Source organism: Chelonoidis abingdonii, chromosome 16 (genome assembly GCF_003597395.2).
Source record: "Chelonoidis abingdonii isolate Lonesome George chromosome 16, CheloAbing_2.0, whole genome shotgun sequence".
Classification (NCBI taxonomy): domain Eukaryota; kingdom Metazoa; phylum Chordata; order Testudines; family Testudinidae; genus Chelonoidis; species Chelonoidis abingdonii.
In genome coordinates, this window is record NC_133784.1 from 1,424,386 (window position 1) to 1,441,110 (window position 16,725).

Genomic DNA, 16,725 nt, shown 5'->3' on the forward strand with positions numbered 1-16,725 from the left:
CTCGGGGGGGGGGTACTAGGAACCCCAATAGTCCTAGTTGGTGGCAGCGAGAAAATATCCAAGCAGGTAGTGAGCTTGGGGGAGTTTCAGGTAAGCACCCAGATTTTGGACGCTAAAGTCCAGATCTGGGACAGGAGGCTTTATAACACCAGGCCCCTGGAGATAGTAACCTGTAAGTACTTAACCATTGATACAATTTCCCAAGGGTCACAGTGGATTCTCCATCACTGACAAGTTTTAAATTGAGATTGAATGTTTTTCTAAATATCTGCTCTAGGAATTATTTTGGGGAAGTTCTCTTGTCTGTTGTTATATAGGAGATCGGACTAAATGATCACAGTGGTCCCTTCTGGCCTAGGAATCTATAAATCTATGATCAGTTTGTAAAGATCATCATCTGGGGCAATACGAAGGCACCAGAGCCAAAGAGAAAGTGGTTAAAAAGTCAGGAAAATCTGGCAGAGGATGGACATGGCCAAAATTATTTTTAAATACATGGAAGATAGGGGAGAAAAAAAAAGATGCTAGCCTAGAACCGTGCACAAATGTACAAGACAGTCCTGTGTGTAATAATTTGCCTAAAATCCACAAGCTGTATTAAAAACTTTGTAAACTCTCTGCAGACCATTGATTGATCCTACCTATCAGCTAAATCTAAAATGTCAGGAATGGAATCTGCTCTCTTTCCAATTTTGAGAGAGAGAGAGAGAGAGAGATGGATGAATCGTGTGTACACAAATCATCTCATACCTTCTGGGTGAGTTCACTAGCTTCATTGATATAACGGTCTCTTTCTTTTTCCAACTGGTAAATAATCTTCCTCTGCTTCTGAGCCTCATCCTTATAGTTCTGAATTTCTTCTTCCAAGTTCCTCTTGGACTGTTCATGGAGCTTTACCAGGTTCAGCTGCTTTTGAGTGACACTGGCAGCCTTAAGCAAGTTCTGCAAAAAGAATCCCGAAACAATTACCATCAATGTCTGTAACTCAGAATGCCACACTGTACACGCTATGTTAAACACTAGCTTCTGTCTGAGTGGGTTAGGGATGCCCGAGAGTCATTACATTTTATCAGATTTCCTAAATTAAAGACACTCAGTGTCATGAGAATGTTTCCATGAGTCGAAAGCAGTGGTCCCCCAACTTTTTATGGCATGCTCACCCTTACTGGTAATGTAATCTGTCCGTGCCCCCCCGGAAGGCAGGGCCGGGAACAGGATTATGGTCAGGGCCCGGGACCCAGGCCGGAGCAGGGGCTGCGGCTGGGAGTGGAGCCACTGTTGGGGCCAGGAGTGGGGCCAAAGCCAGGAGCAGGGACAAGGCTGGAGGCCAAGGCTGGGAGCAGAGCTGTGGCTGGGTCGTGGTGGGGGCGTAGGCTGAGGCTGGGGGTGGGGCTGGGGCCACAGCCACGAGCTGGAGCGGAGCCACAGCCTGGATGCAGTCAGTGCTGACAGCTGGGACCATGGTCAGGACCGGAGGTGTGGTCGGAAGCCTTGCGCTCAGGTCAGGGTCATGGCTGGGGGCAGGGCTGGGCCTGGGGCTGAGGCCAGGGCCAGGAGCAGAGCTGGAGCCAGAAGCCAGAGCCGTGTCTGGGGGCAAGGCCTGAGGGAAGCTGGGGGCAGAGTGGAGCTGCTTGGCATGCCCTCCCCATCCACAATTGGGGTTGGCCCAGGCCCCGCTGCACCCCACCCCAAAAGTTCCTCTGCATGCCCCTGATGGGGGAACACCCCACAGTTTGGAGCCCACTGCACTACAGAATGAGGCAGAGCCTGTATTGGACTATTTTTTTAATCCTGCTCCCATCCCACCCTGTAATACCCACTCCCACCCAGTCCCGCGTTGTTCCTTGCATCTTTATCCCACTCCCATCCAAAACTTAGATCCCACAAGAGACAGATTCCTCATGTTACTTAAAAAACAACAAAACAAAAAGCAAAACAACAACCCTCAGTTAATATATTATATACATAAAGGGAATTCGGACACAATTTTTACCACTCAAAGAATAAAACAAATCTTGCTTAAACCATGTAAAAAAATACTTTAACTCCTGTTATAATAGACACTAAATGTCCTTCTATTCCTCACTTACACTTAAGTATTAAAACCTTAATTTTTTTAAAAAAAGAAAAACTTGCTTTACATTGCTGGAGATTTAGTTTTTTCCTGCAAATTACTGCAGTTTGGGGGGTTTTGCCCACACAGTCCTGGCTTCAACGAAGTACATTTTACCCGCTCCCGCTATTATGGCAGCAGGTCCTGTGGGACCCATGAGCTCCCAGTCCTGCTAGAGGGCCCTAGAATGAGGCAGTATTTTTTAATTGGAAGCTGGGATACTGATGTTTGCATTGTAGAAGGAATGGAGAGGGTTGTTTGGGGGGGGGATAATGATGGCAGTGGGAAACACCTTCCAGTCTCATTTTCTAGTAACCTGGTTGAACCTGTAAACTGAGCAAGGTTGGCCTGCAAGTCACAGAAGGAGAATAAACAGGACACCAAGATCTCAGTTTAATCAAGTTGCTTTTCTAACCTCACTTTAAAAAGTCCTTCAAAACTAAAGAATCAGTTTTTCACCCTGTTCAAAAGATAACCTTGTAATACACTCATTCAGGATGCAGAACAATGTTTGATTCTCAACCAAGTGAGGAACCTAAACAATCACATTATAGAGTCAAATCTACCAAAATCAGTTTCGGAAATACCAATAAGCACAAGATATTATTGCCTGGTCTAAGAACTCTGGACACGTGAAAAATGGTCAGCATGAAAAATGAATCTAAATGGTGGCAGGAGAGATCAGAGTTAAAAACAGACAAGGCTGTGATGCAGACAGATGGTGTGTTTTTTATTAGCATAGCCCTAATTTGACTAGATTAACATTAAACTCGATATGTTGTAGATACTACAAGCAGAGGAGTAATCAACTGCTTAGAATATCAAATAACACATTTGCAATAAAGGCAAATGCACATAACACTTACAGCCCCCTGCTGTTTTATATGCTAATACTAAGAAGTCCCTTTTGCGCTCACAGGTATAATGTTGTTTCAATTCACAGGAAGTAGGGGAGCATGGTTTAAGTTACAGGCATCTTATATTAAAGGCAAGATATTTGTTCACTAGTGCTAGCAAAGCAAGCTCACCTTGTTTAATATGTCCCTTTCTCTCACCAGCTCATCTATAGCTTTCTTATCAATTTCTACCTGCTTTTTACCAATCTCCAACTCTAAAAGCAAGAAAAAGATTATTAAACTCTGGATTCAAACGGCGTAGCTGGAAAAAACAAAGGTCTGTGGACTTTTTAAAAAGCTGTATTAATATTATATAAATGGAGATATAATTTATAACCTCCATTTGCAAGTTCAGGTGCCTAAATTTAGGGAAGTTAATCCATATTTAGGCACTAGCGGAGCATTAGGCCAAGATTTTCAAAAGGAACTAGTGATTTTGGATGCCTTTGATTTTAACTTGAGACACCATAAAGGAGCTGGATTTTCAGAAAATGCTGTGCACTCTGAAAGACATCTCAAGCTTGGCATCCAACTGATGAGTCTCTTGAAATCACTAGTTCCTTTTGAAAATATTGGATTTAGATATATAGAGTTGTTTTAGACTCACAGACTCATAGACTTTAAGGTCAGAAGGGACCATTATGATCATCTAGTCTGACCTCCTGCACAAAGCAGGCCACAGAATCCTACCCATCCACTTCTATAACAAACTCCTAACCTATGTCTGAGTTATTGAAGTCTTCAAATTGTGGTTTGAAGACCTCAAGCTGCAGAGAATCCACCAGCAAGCGACCCATGCCCCACGCTGCAGAGGAAGGTGAAAAACCTCCAGGGCCCCTGCCAATCCGCCCTGGAGGAAAATTCCTTCCCGACCCCAAATATGGCGATCAGTTAAACCCTGAACATGTGGGCAAGACTCACCAGCCAGCACTCAGGAAAGAATTCTCTGCAGTAACTCAGATCCCATCCCATCTAACATCCCATCACAGACCATTGGGCATACTTACCTGCTGATAATCAAAGATCAATTGCCAAAATTAAACTATCCTATCATACCATCCCTTCCATAAACTTATCAAGCTTAGTCTTAAAGCCAGATATGTCTTTTGCCCCCACTACTCCCCTTGGAAGGCTGTTCCAGAACTTCACTCCTCTAATGGTTAGAAACCTTCATCTAATTTCAAGTCTAAACTTCCTAGTGGCCAGTTTATATCCATTTGTTCTTGTGTCCACATTGGTACTAAGCTTAAATAATTCCTCCCTCTCCCTAATATTAATCCCTCTGATATATTTATAAAGAGCAATCATATCCCCCCTCAACCTTCTTTTGGTTAGGCTAAACAAGCCAAACTCTTTGAGTCTCCTTTCATAAGACAGCTTTTCCATTCCTCGGATCATCCTAGCAGCCCGTCTCTGAACCTGTTCCAGTTTGAATTCATCCTTCTTAAACATGGGAGACCACAACTGCACACAGTATTCCAGATGAGGTCTCACCAGTGCCTTATATAACAGTACTAACACCTCCTTATCTTTGCTGGAAATACCTCACCTGATGCATCCTAAAACTGCATTGGCTTTTTTAATGGCCTTATCACATTGGCAGCTCATAGTCGTCCTGTGATCAACCAATACTCCAAGGTCCTTCTCCTCCTCTATTACTTCCAACTGATATGTCCCCAATTTATAACTAAAATTCTTATTATTAATCCCTCTGGGTCAAATCCAGTCCTGGCATAAAAGGGCATAACTCCATTGGCTTCACTGGAGCTGCGCTCTCTGAAGACAATCTAGATTTGGCCCTTCATCCAAATACACAGAAGAATACGCTAACAAAATAACAAAGAGGAAATGTTTCAGAGTAGCAGCTGTGTTAGTCTGTATCCGCAAAAAGAACAGGAGTACTTGTAGCACCTTAGAGACTAACAAATTTATTTGAGCATAAGCCCACGAAAGCTTATGCTCAGATAAATTTGTTAGTCTCTAAGGTGCCACAAGTACTCCTGTTCTTAAAGAGGAAATGTGCATCTGAAGGAGAAATTGACATGCTGATATCAGGAAGGCTGGGCTGCAGGAAACACAATGCACTGGAATGCATGAGAACAATCCAAGTTGCCAGAAGGTGCATTATCTGTTGCCTTTCTCACCCATTCAAAGACAGGGCTGAATTTCCTGTGTCCTCCCTTTCACCCCAGCATAAGGCCTGATCTGATGAAGCAACAGCAGAATGGTTGTTCTCTCGGAGAGAGATCTTTGCCTTTTACAGTTATGGAGATATGAATATGAAAGACAGCATGTCTCATACACAAAGTCATATAAAATACTTCATGTCCCATAGGTGCAGTCAGTTCAGTATACAACCTACAGACTCGGCAGAGCACAGGGAAGCTTTTACTGAGGCAACATGTCCACACTAGGTATACAGCAGAATGGGGCTTTATATTTCAGCACTTCGCTATAATTCAGTCTATTAATACATTGTGTTGGAGTCATCTCTGTACTGGTATCATTGTAGGGGTACAAAACTGCTAGGGCAAAAGAATGCCCTGCCTGTGCCTTCTTCCAATCATCCCTTTGCATCAGGGGCTGGCGCACCAGCAATACAGACTGGCACAGCAACACACACAGTGAGGGTATTTCCTGGGGTGGGCAGGGTTACACCTGCCACACAAAGGGGCTGCTGATCAGGCCCTTTATGTTTTCACCCAGCACATGCAGCACTGTGTGAAAATTCCAAAGACCTAGGAGATATATATAAGGGCATTACAGCCATAGTGCCATGCAGGCCCCTTTCATATGGTCCCATACAGGGCACCGAAGAGGCATGAGCTTGACTTGGAGCATACGCTGAATGAACATGATAACAAACAACACAACAGTGGCAACACAACACAACAGTGACAACACAACAGGGGCAACACAACAGTGCTTTGATTCCTACCTCTCTCTAGTCCAGAGATTTGGTTTCTTAGGGTATCCCTCTGGTATTCTGCTTCAACTTTTTGTTCCTCTGCAACACGCAGTTTTCTCTGGATAATTTCTCTTACCTTGGAGAGTTTTGAAATTTCATGACGCATCTGAGTCACCTCATCCTCCCTCATCTGTGTAGAGATAGAAGGGAGAGTGGGTGAGAATGAAAATCCATTTAGAATCAACAAAAGGAAATGCTTCTTTGCTTAGCATATAGTTTCTGTACAGGACTCAGTGGCACTGGAGGCCACTAAGATAAATGATGTGGCTGGATTTAGAAAAAGACTGGAAAATGGCACCACTATTAAAATAATTTAAACAAAGCCAGCTGAGGCAAGGAGAAAGGTAATCAAATCTCATGCTTCAGGGCATAAGAGAGATCAATAAAGAATTCCCAACTGCAGTCCATGCACAGCACTGCACAATTGGCTCAACGGATTAGGTCTGAGTAGCCTTGCCTCTCAGTGAAACATCAGCTACTGGTAACTGATGGTCTGATCTGATTCTCCATCCCTAAAGGCAGGAAGCTGTTAATTTACAGCTTTAAAAACCAAATCTTTGAGTCCACACCACGTTACAGAATCAGGAAATGAAGCTATTGATCCAAGACACTGCACTAAAATGTTGCCAGTAGTGATCATTGCACTAGTGACTGCAGCCAATCAATACATCAGAAATAATCCCCACACCTACTAAGAAACAAATACAAAATTGCCCTGCAGTGGCAGCAACGCCATCACATTTTAAGCCTTCCATATTATCACAGTGTGCACTGCCCCATTCGCAGAATCAGTCACTACTAGAGACCTAATCCTATGAGGTGCAAATACCTCCTGTGAGGGACTGTCAGCAGGACTTGGGCACACTCAAACACTGAACTTCAAGAAATTTGCAAACATTTACATCACTCGGTGCTAGAGGTGCTTAGTAGTATGCCAGAGGTGTCGGCACACTGCAGGATCAGGCCCCACCTACAGCACCTACCATAATGGGGTCATGGCCTACGATTAGGGCACCCACAAGCTACCACAATACAAATAGCACCTTAACAATGAATTTTCATAAACCTGTGCTCATAATCTGATGAAGCGTTGAGCTCCAACTTCCACTAAAGTGAGGATCAGACCCTTACATGGCTAATATCTGCCTCTGAACCCACCTTGAATCTTGTATTCAGTTCCTATTTGAACACATTGTTTGTTAAATTTTATGCAAAGATGATACTGCTGGGAATAACAATCATGCTAGCTAACCAGGCAGAGTAATCTGGTTTTTCAATAGGTAATAAAAGTGCCCTTCCAGTGTGCACAGCAATACAACAGAAAAACAAACTCCTACAGTGTCATCTCACTGAGTTCCAGAAAAGGATCTTTATGTTACATTAGCTCTGGACAGATCTTCTAACACATCTGTTGTCATTTGTTTTCATTGTTTTAACCAACAGTGCCCACTGCAAGAAAGCTTCCTATCAGCAACTGACTTCTTTTAATTAGCTGAATCAGTTGTACTTTACTAAAGTTTGATAACCTACTCCTTTTCACTCCTGTTTTCTAACATAGCTAGCATTGTAACTGCAGCCATGCTCTTGGCTGGGGGAGATCAGATTCAGCAGACATATAGTAATAATATCTACAGTGCTTTTCATTCCCCAAAACACTTGAAATGCTTTAAAAACCATATGTAGCAGTCACTTTACCCACTGATGAAATGCAGCTACCTCTGGAGTGGTGCAAAACAGCTTTTTAACAGTGCACAGCAACACAAGGTAACGGTTTAGGTCAGCAAGCAAACAACAACATACTGATTTGCATTTAACTTCCCCAATTGATGCCAAAGAAGAAATTTAAGTAGCCAGGATGTAGTTACCTACATTGGAAGTTGGCTGGGGCAGTTATTATTCCTATATATTATTGGCGTCCAGCAGCACTCACAATATGCTGATCACTACACAAACATAAAGGAAAGCGCAGCCTCTCCCACAAACGGCTTACAGTCTTAAAAAAGACTTTGACTTTGTGAAAAATATCATGAGGTCTTTAATGATCACAAGTAATCAAGACCTCAGTTTTATGTCTCATCTGAAACAGCACAGTATGATCTGGTACTAGACTGGGATGCTGGTATAGCACTAACTCAGAGGGAAGAATGTCATTTACTGAATCACCAACATCAAATTCTCGACAGCAGAGGGATGTGTCTGATGCCATGCAAATATGAGCTGGTACTTACTTTCAGCTCCACTGTTTTCTGCTGGTTCTCCTGTGTTACTTGTTCAAAGGCCATGCTGTGCTGCTCGTTCTCTTGCTGGAGTTTACAGTTTCTCGTCTGAAATTGCTCAAGTTCTTTGGCAGCTCTTTCATTCAGGATCTGTTAGATTATGAAACAATCCAGATAATTCTGTTAAATCTAATTCTAATGTATCTACATAGACAGACTGGCTGCACCTTGAGTCGCCTTGCGGGATCAGAGCTACTGAAGATTTTTCTCTTGATAGAAATTGTTCTTTATCCCTGATGAAATTATTAATGTGCCCAGAAATACGATAAATGTTCAACGACTGGGAAAAATGACAACTTCTAATGAATAACGTAGCCAGCGTCATTTTCTCTGGGAGCTTTGCAAGTCTCCCTCACAGGTGGTGGATAAATATTTTAAAGCCTCTTTGCCATTTGGCAGGCATCACATACCCAGCAACTCACTACAATCATTGCAAATGAGTATGAGATTCAAATTATTTTAATCATCTGAAGGGCAGGGGAGCTCTATTTTAGCAAGCAAATCCTACATTAATATGCCTATAACACTTCCTGGAGTGCGCAGTTTGCTGACATCAGGGCACAGCTATTTTCCCCCTTTAATCTGTCTTCAATCAAAAGCCCAGAACAGCAGTTTCATGGTTTATACGGAGAATATATATTTCGATATTGGAGCTGCCAGACTTTTCTTCTGCTTGATGGGACTTCCCCTGGCAGACATTACTTTATAAGTGAGGAAAGAACTATCATCATATTTTTCGGTTCAAGCAGCCATGTGTGGCAGATCAATATGTACCGTGCTGTTTAAAAAAAAGTGTGTGTGGGGGGATTCCCCACCCTCATTGCGTGCTGGGAGCACAGAGAGATATGGGAGGTGAGCATTGTGACTTCTGCAGCATAGAAGAGCCAGGACTCAGATGTAATGACTATGAAAGGGATTCTCTATTGAAGCTGCTGTGGTTCTCTGACATAGGGCTGTAGAATCATAGAAGATGAGGGTTGGAAGAGACCACAGGAGGTCATCTAGTCCAACCCCCTGCTCTCCCTAAATCTTGGGCGAAGAAGCCATGGACAGAGTACAGAAGTGATGAGAAAGCATTAGAGAAGGGTATGACAGAGCATGTTGCAGTTGCTGTGTGTAATATGGGCCCCTTGGGGATACCCTAGCTAATAAACCTTGGATTGGGTTTGGTGGATCCTGAAACTATTCTCCAGGGCTGCACCAGACCCAATCCTGTTCTGAGAAATAATCAAGTTCTCCCTTAACTATTCATGTGAATTGTGTTTTATTTAGACTTCATATTGAATTAACAAAAACATTGTCATAGGCTTCTACCCACACTGACTCTTAGACCTGAGGGGATGAGAGAACCATAAATTTATAAGACACACACAACTCCTCGAAAACTTTCTCTTGAGGAAACATTGCTTTAGAATTATTAGATCTCTTATGCTATTTACTAAAATTGCTTCTGTGGGCACTTCTCAGAGTCATGGGAAATAGATGAATGATACAAACTAGTAGCAAAACACTGCTTTAGGACTTGGCCAGAAAACCGGTTTGAAAATAGTACTTGGTTAAAAAAATAAAAAGACTTAAGACAATACTTCACACTTCTCTAGAGACTTTTATAATGTTTATACAAACATTCATTAGCTAAACTTCACAGTAAATTTGAGAGGTAGGTAAGTGTAATTTTTCCCAGTTTTCCGATGGGAAAACCAAAGCACAGAGGTTTCCCAACACAACACAGCAAGTCTTTTGCAGAACTAGGAACATAATCTGAGTCCAGACTGCCAATCTGCTGCTTTGACCACTAAAACACACCAGCTTTGGGATATTTGGTCCCAATCACTGTGGTCTTTGCAAGAGTCCTAAAAATCATCATCAACCAGGTGGAAAACCAAACGCCTTTAAGAGTGAAAAACACAACTTGTCCATAAGAAAAGGATAATACTGGACTGTAACACATTACTATTTTAATTAGGATTTAAACATCAAGACTGATATTTTCAACACAGCCTAAGGGAGTTAGACACTCTAATCCCAGTGAATTTCATTGGCACTTGGGCACCCAAATCCTTTAGGTTCTAATGTAAATACCGGCCTAACATACTAACATGATTGAAGTAGAACATATCTGCATTCTGGCCAGAGTACAGAAAGTCTCCTTTTACCGTACATAATGATCCTGAGGCCATTTCTTGCCACAAATCTTTAGGCAGTACTCCCTGTTGATTTCAACGGGGGCTTCCGTTTAGTATGATATAGCCCCTTCAGTGACAGAGAGATCATCTTGATGATCTAATGGGTCTTCTCCATCCCTCCTTCTATTATGAAAATGCTAAAAGAACAATCTAATTTCCTCTGTGTCTGACATCTGACCTTGATACTATTACCAATTTGTGTTGGAGATAACAGAACCACCTACTGTACCTTCTGTTCCTTGAGCTGCTGCTCCAGTTTTAGGAGCTCCTCTTTGTTCTTCAGCACATGCTGCTGCAGCGCCTTTATTTCACTCTGCTTGTTGTCCATTTCCACCTGAATGTGTTTAAGCTCCTTCTCCAGTTTGTCCTTCTTTCGAGACTCCCGGGATGCCTCATTCTGACGCATCTGGATTTCCTGCTGGAACTGCCATCACACAGTGACAGAGGACAGAAAGATGTTAGGGCCTTGTCTGTCTTTTATTCCTACAAATCAGGTACAGTTTCCCTTTATTCTTACTGGGCTTACCTTTGAGACACAGTGGCTTTTCTTTAATACTGCCTTCCACTGGATGGAATATGGAAGAACTGCTCAGACGTAACTGCTCTTAGGAGAGCTATGCTTTTGGAACCCCAGATGATGGGCTCAAATTATTAATTACAAGGATTTCTTAGTCATCAATCACTATACCCTAAAAGAATCCAGCCAGAAGGCTCTGATGGATTCAACAGAGCTGAGGACACCTACCGCAGCTGAAAGTACCTGCTACCCAAACGCCATGATTTTGACCCTGAGGACTAACCGCAAGAACATTCCAGTAGGAATCCAATGGGGCTTTTCGGATGTTTTCATTTGTAAGTTACCCTATCTGATCCTTGGTTTACAGTCACAACACTAACGTGGGCTCCAAGCTATCTTGCCAGGGCCATGGTTTCACTTATTGTACCTCACCAAACAAGCCATTTTTATAAACATTTATTACACACAAGTAAACAGTAAAGAAGGAGGGGGAAGCCAGAACACCAAGGCAACATTGTTTGCAACATCTGCTCTTACTCCCTGCCTCTCTATGGAATCTTTTAAAAGGAAAAGCCCCTCACTTAACAGACTATAATGGTGTCAACTATCTTCTGCCTCCCTGGCCCAGCACCCCTCAGAGCCAGCAGGGGACGGGGAAGAGTCAGGATGGGCTGGTTCACCATGGACCATTCTAACCAGCACAGAACAGAGCAGTCCTGTGTGGCTCCAACTGAGCCAAAGCCACCACTGCCTGTGCCTTCAGCTGTGCCAACCATGAGCTAAGATGGAGCCCTCTGTCTCGGGGTTGTAGCTCAGTTTCTGGGAGGGCCAAAGCACGCTCCACAGCACACAACCTATCAGTGATGATGGCCAATGAGCAAAAAGTTTGGCTCTCTGGTTCTGTTAAGCATCCCAACTTTTTAAGGCTCCTTCCTTTTAGCCCCACTGATTCTGCCCTCCCTCTCTGTGGCCCTTCCCTAGTCCTCCAACGTTTCCCTCCCCTTCAATAAGCTCACAGACCACTTCCTCTCAATAGCCTCCAACAGACCTGGGTTCTCTCCCTGCTTAAGGTAGAGAACAGCTCCTCTTCCCAGTTACCACTGCCATCCCATGAAGATCTCATCATGCAACCTAGCAGATCCGATGATCTACTTGTTGAGCCATGGCTACTCTAATTTCAGCTTTCATGGTTCTGTGCCTCAGAGGCAATGTGTGGCCCAGGAACACGTTATTTGGATTTGCCAGAGTCTAGATAAAAGGTTGCCAGAAGTGATCAGCTTCTGGGACACACTTCCTTTAGATGATCCCACTGAAAGGTCCCAGGACAGGTTGCAGAGAGTGAACTGTGACTATGGTAAGAGCAGAGAAACAATGGGATCTGATTCCATGAAGAGTAGAACATACCCATAAGTCTAAGGGCTGGGGAAGGTCTTCCCCAGTAAATGTCTGAAAATGTTTTCCCCTGCTTTATATCATCTACTCTCTGCTCAGGAAGTGAGAAACCAGGACTTGATATGGAACACAGGTGTCCCACATGGCAGTGCAGAGCATGACCCCAGGCCTGCTTTACTGTTTGTGCCTGACAAGAAGCCCTGGTGCTAGCTAAAAGGATCCACCTCTTTTTGTTTTTCCAGTCTTGATTTCAGGTCTCTCCTTCTCGCCTTCTCTTCCTTCTGCTGTCTCTTTCTCCCCTCCAAATCACACTCATTTTCTTTCACCTCTCCTTCCCCTATTGAATTTCTCCTTTCTGCGTATGGGAGCCTCCCACCATCCCCTGGCCTCTTGCTCTCTCCCCCTTTACATGTCCGCTTATATATTCTCAGCCTTCTACACCTCCAGCAGACTTCTGTAGTAAGAGGAACATATTCACAGTATGATAACCCTCAAGGATAGGAAACCTCCTGCAGACACGGAAGCTTCAAATGCAGGACGGGACAGCCTCAAAGCAAGAGGAAACTATGACTCAGATATCTCCTTCAAATGCAGGAAATTTGGCAGCTCTGGAAGGAGTCAATAGTTGACAAACTGCTTTGCAAAGAAAATAGCAGAGAAATAAGACAAAAGATATAAAGCACTGATGATGAACTCCTCATTGAGCCTCCGGAAAAGGTCTGGGATGTGAAATGGCCGGTAGCAGCATAGTAGTTAATGGAGATGAATTGCAAAGGTGGGAAATGGTTCGGGACAAAGACGACTACTGCAACCTAGCGAGCTTCACAGACCTGATCAATGCTTTGTTCTGCCTCATTTTTTGCCCTCTCTGTTTCTTGCTGTTGCTCTGTAGCTTGGATTAGATTTTCACGTAACTTCACAACCTCTGACAAGAGCTGGTCTCGCTCCTTTGTTACTTCTTCCTTAAACCTCAGCAAATCCCGGATACTGGAAGAAAGGAAATAATAGTCAAGCAATGTCGCTGTCTCCTTTGGGCTTTCTCTTATACCAGAACAAGCTGTTTTGTGATGATTGGGAGTTTAAAAGTCACTTATTTCATTTTGAACAGCTTTTGACTTAGTCCATTGCAGCTGCCAATCAAACACATGAGCTACATACTATATTCATGAAAGAGTCATGATCAAGGCAGATAGACCCAAAATTTAACCTGCCACTCCATAAATAATACTGTCTTTATTCTCACTGCCCTCTTGGGTCTAAAAATCCCACAAATTCCCCAAAACAAGGGTTGTAACAGACAAAAATTCCAGCTTCTCCACCCTGTGCCCCTTGGAAAGTCTTTCAGCCACCTCATTTTTGCACTATTTTCCAGATTCCCTGCACTGCTGCATCCACCCTCTTTGCTGGGGTGGCTGTACCGATGAGGTCTTGCTGCTGCACAAGTCATAAATAAATGACACTTCCTGATCTGAGGAGCTAGCAGTCAAACTCTCTTCGTATTATGGCAGCGCCTACAGGCCCTAACTGAAATCAGAGCCTCACGGTGCTAGGCACTGCATAAATGCAAAGTAAGAGACAATCCCCATCTTGAAAAGTTTACTGCATAAATATACAAGACAGATAATGGATGGGAGAACACAGAGAGCGACAAAAGCAACTGGCCCAAGATCATCCAGCAGGCCTATGGCAGAACGGGGAAGAGAAACCAGGGCTCCCAACTTCCAGTCTCTAGTCCAGAAGTGGCCAAACCACAGCTCATGAGCCACATAAGGCTCTTTTACAGTTGAAGTGGGGCTCACGGAGCCCCCACCAGCCCCCATTCTCCACCCACCAGACTGTGGGGGGAGCTCAGAACTTCTGTCCTGCGGCAGGGTGGTAGGGCTAGGGGCTTCTGCCTAGCAGGGAGTGGGAGCTCAGGGCTGAAGCCCCAAGCCCTAGCAGGCTCACCCTGCAGTGCTGAAGCCCCAAGCTCCGGTAAACGCGCCCTAACTCTCAGACTTCTAAAGATTGTCAGAGGGTGAGTAAGTTTGGCCTCACCACTGGACCATGCTGCCATCACTAGTGCAAACGTTTGCAGGACCAGGCTCTCAAAATCAGACACAGATCAGAGAAGACAGGCTGGCAGGTCCTAGGAAAGCTGATAACTTACATTTTCATCTGGTCTCTCTGGGCCTGATCCAATAACCACTGAAGTCTACGGACCTGATTTTCTGTTGTCCTGCACTTTGCATTGTCATTTGCACCAATGAAAAGTGAGTGCAAAGTGGAAGTAAAACACTACTATTTTGATTTACACTCACTTTGCATTGGTGTAAGTGACTACACAAAGTGCAGGGCAATGGCGAACCAACCCCACTGAGTTCAATAGGCATTAGATCAGGCTCTCTCTCCTTCATGGAAATAACTTACTTGTGCTCTTGACCCAGTGATAATCCAGATCCTTGCTCCACTAATTTAGTCAGGTTCATAATTTCCTCTTTCAGTGAGAGAATGGTTTCCTTTGCTTTCTGCTCCTTGTCATAGGCTGCATCCACCATTTTCCAGGCCTTTTCAATCTCCTGGGAAAATAATGGGAAAACAGTTTAGCAAATGACATTTGGATTCAGAATGAACAACAAAATGAAAACTAATTATGTTTTGTCTTGGTTAATTAATAATACAGGTTTTGGTGGACTATTCACTGTGGTCAGTGCATATTATACTATGTCAGTCAAGCGCTATCCATTTATAGTCAGTTGAGGATCTGGTCCATTTTCTTTAACAGACACACTGGCCTTTACAATTGCAAAGCCTTGTTGTCAGATTTTGGTTGCATGACTCCCACTGAAGCCAATGGGAGTTTTATGGCCAAAAACTCACTCAACTCTGATACTTCATGTCTTAAGGGATATTAAAAAAAAAAAATCACAAATCTGTCTTAAAATGTTTCATCTACTGTAGTTACAAGTAACACTTAACATCATTATAACTGAGATTAGAGTAGCGGGAAAAAGACTTCTTTCCAGTTTACTTTGTGCATTTGTTGATGGGACTGTCACAGTTCAGTGCAACTGCACCTGCATTCCCTCTCCATGGTCCCTCAAGGCCATCCAATACCTGTCACAGAGACTAATTCCACAAAATCACTTCAATTGTTTCCCGTGTAGAGAGTTAGTTCAGCCCTGCTTCAGCAAAGCACTTGAGCATGTGCCTAACTTTAAGCCCTTATATAGTCCTATTGACCTCACATGTCTTAGTTTAAGCAGTACTTAAAGCTGTAATGGAACTACTCTGTGCTTACATTTAGGCAGATGCTTACATATTTTGCAGTATCGGAGTCCTAGTCAGCCTCCTTTGGTTGTAGGTGGACTTTTTTTGGTTTGTTTTGTTGTTGTTGTTTGGAGGGAGAGCTAGGGGGTGTCTTTCACCCAGTAACTGGAGAGAGGAAAACTTTTTGTAATAGGAAAATGTGGTTGTGACACCACAAAAATTGCCAGATGACTAAGGCACAGTTGCAGTGTCTAAAGCTGCTTTTAACTTTTTTTTTTTTTTTAATTTACTAGATTCCATGTTAAGCGTGTCCCTTTAATATCCTATGAAGGTTGTGTAACAAACAGATGGAAGTTACCAGTCAAGGCTGGCAATTGTCTCTAACTCTCAGTATTGTGGGAGAAGGAAAGAAAGGGAAGCCAAAATTACTAATTGAGAATCAAATGCCAGACTTACTAGGAGTCTGGAGACTTGTTTCAGATTTAGACCCCAAACCTTTCAGTGCAACTCTGTATAGACATTAAGGTCTGAGCTAGTAGATCCCGATATCAGGGCTCCCATCCAACTCCCACTAAAGTCATGGGGAATCTTTTTATTAACTTCACTTGAACTTGCAAATTTACTCAGGTGAATATTCTCACAGAAGTCAATGGGGCTACTCAGGTAAGTCATGATTGCTCACCTGAAAGTAAAGGTTATAGGGTTGGGCCTGTAGATCCTTATGCTCTCTATGACAAAAATTCAGTTTGCATACACACTGATCTAGAGCAATATGTAAACAGGAGACATTCTGAATGGGATTTTGCAATTTACTTTAGCTGGCAAAGGACCAAGCCTAATGTTACCTAACTGTAGTAATCTGTTTCTAACTTCAGGGGGAGGAATGGGAGGTTGCTTCTTTTACATTCAGGATTAAAAGCAAGGACATTTCTGATGATGGAAACCTCTGTTTTTTTAAAAATCACATAGTACTCATTGGAAAGATAGGACTTAGAAAATACAGAGTATGTCATAATCCTTTAGATAATCAGATTATAATTAGTAATTTAAAAATGCTTTGCAGTTTATTGCATACTTAACGCCAGAGACTGAGCTATACTTGATGTCTGTACTAACAGAAAATTTGTG

At 43.1% G+C, this 16,725-nt stretch overlaps 1 protein-coding gene across 1 annotated transcript in view; it reads right to left on the reverse strand.

Moving 5' to 3' along the window:
* The window catches only part of CFAP58 (cilia and flagella associated protein 58), a 147,571-nt gene that overhangs the window by 102,623 nt on the left and 28,223 nt on the right, over positions 1-16,725 (reverse strand). The window contains exons 6-12 of the mRNA XM_075073041.1: positions 14,758-14,906; positions 13,179-13,335; positions 10,669-10,863; positions 8,206-8,343; positions 5,948-6,107; positions 3,142-3,224; positions 751-942 (exon numbers count right to left, since the gene is read on the reverse strand). Of these exons, the coding sequence (XP_074929142.1) occupies positions 751-942; positions 3,142-3,224; positions 5,948-6,107; positions 8,206-8,343; positions 10,669-10,863; positions 13,179-13,335; positions 14,758-14,906 (1,074 nt within the window). The remainder of the gene's footprint in view (positions 1-750; positions 943-3,141; positions 3,225-5,947; positions 6,108-8,205; positions 8,344-10,668; positions 10,864-13,178; positions 13,336-14,757; positions 14,907-16,725) is intronic.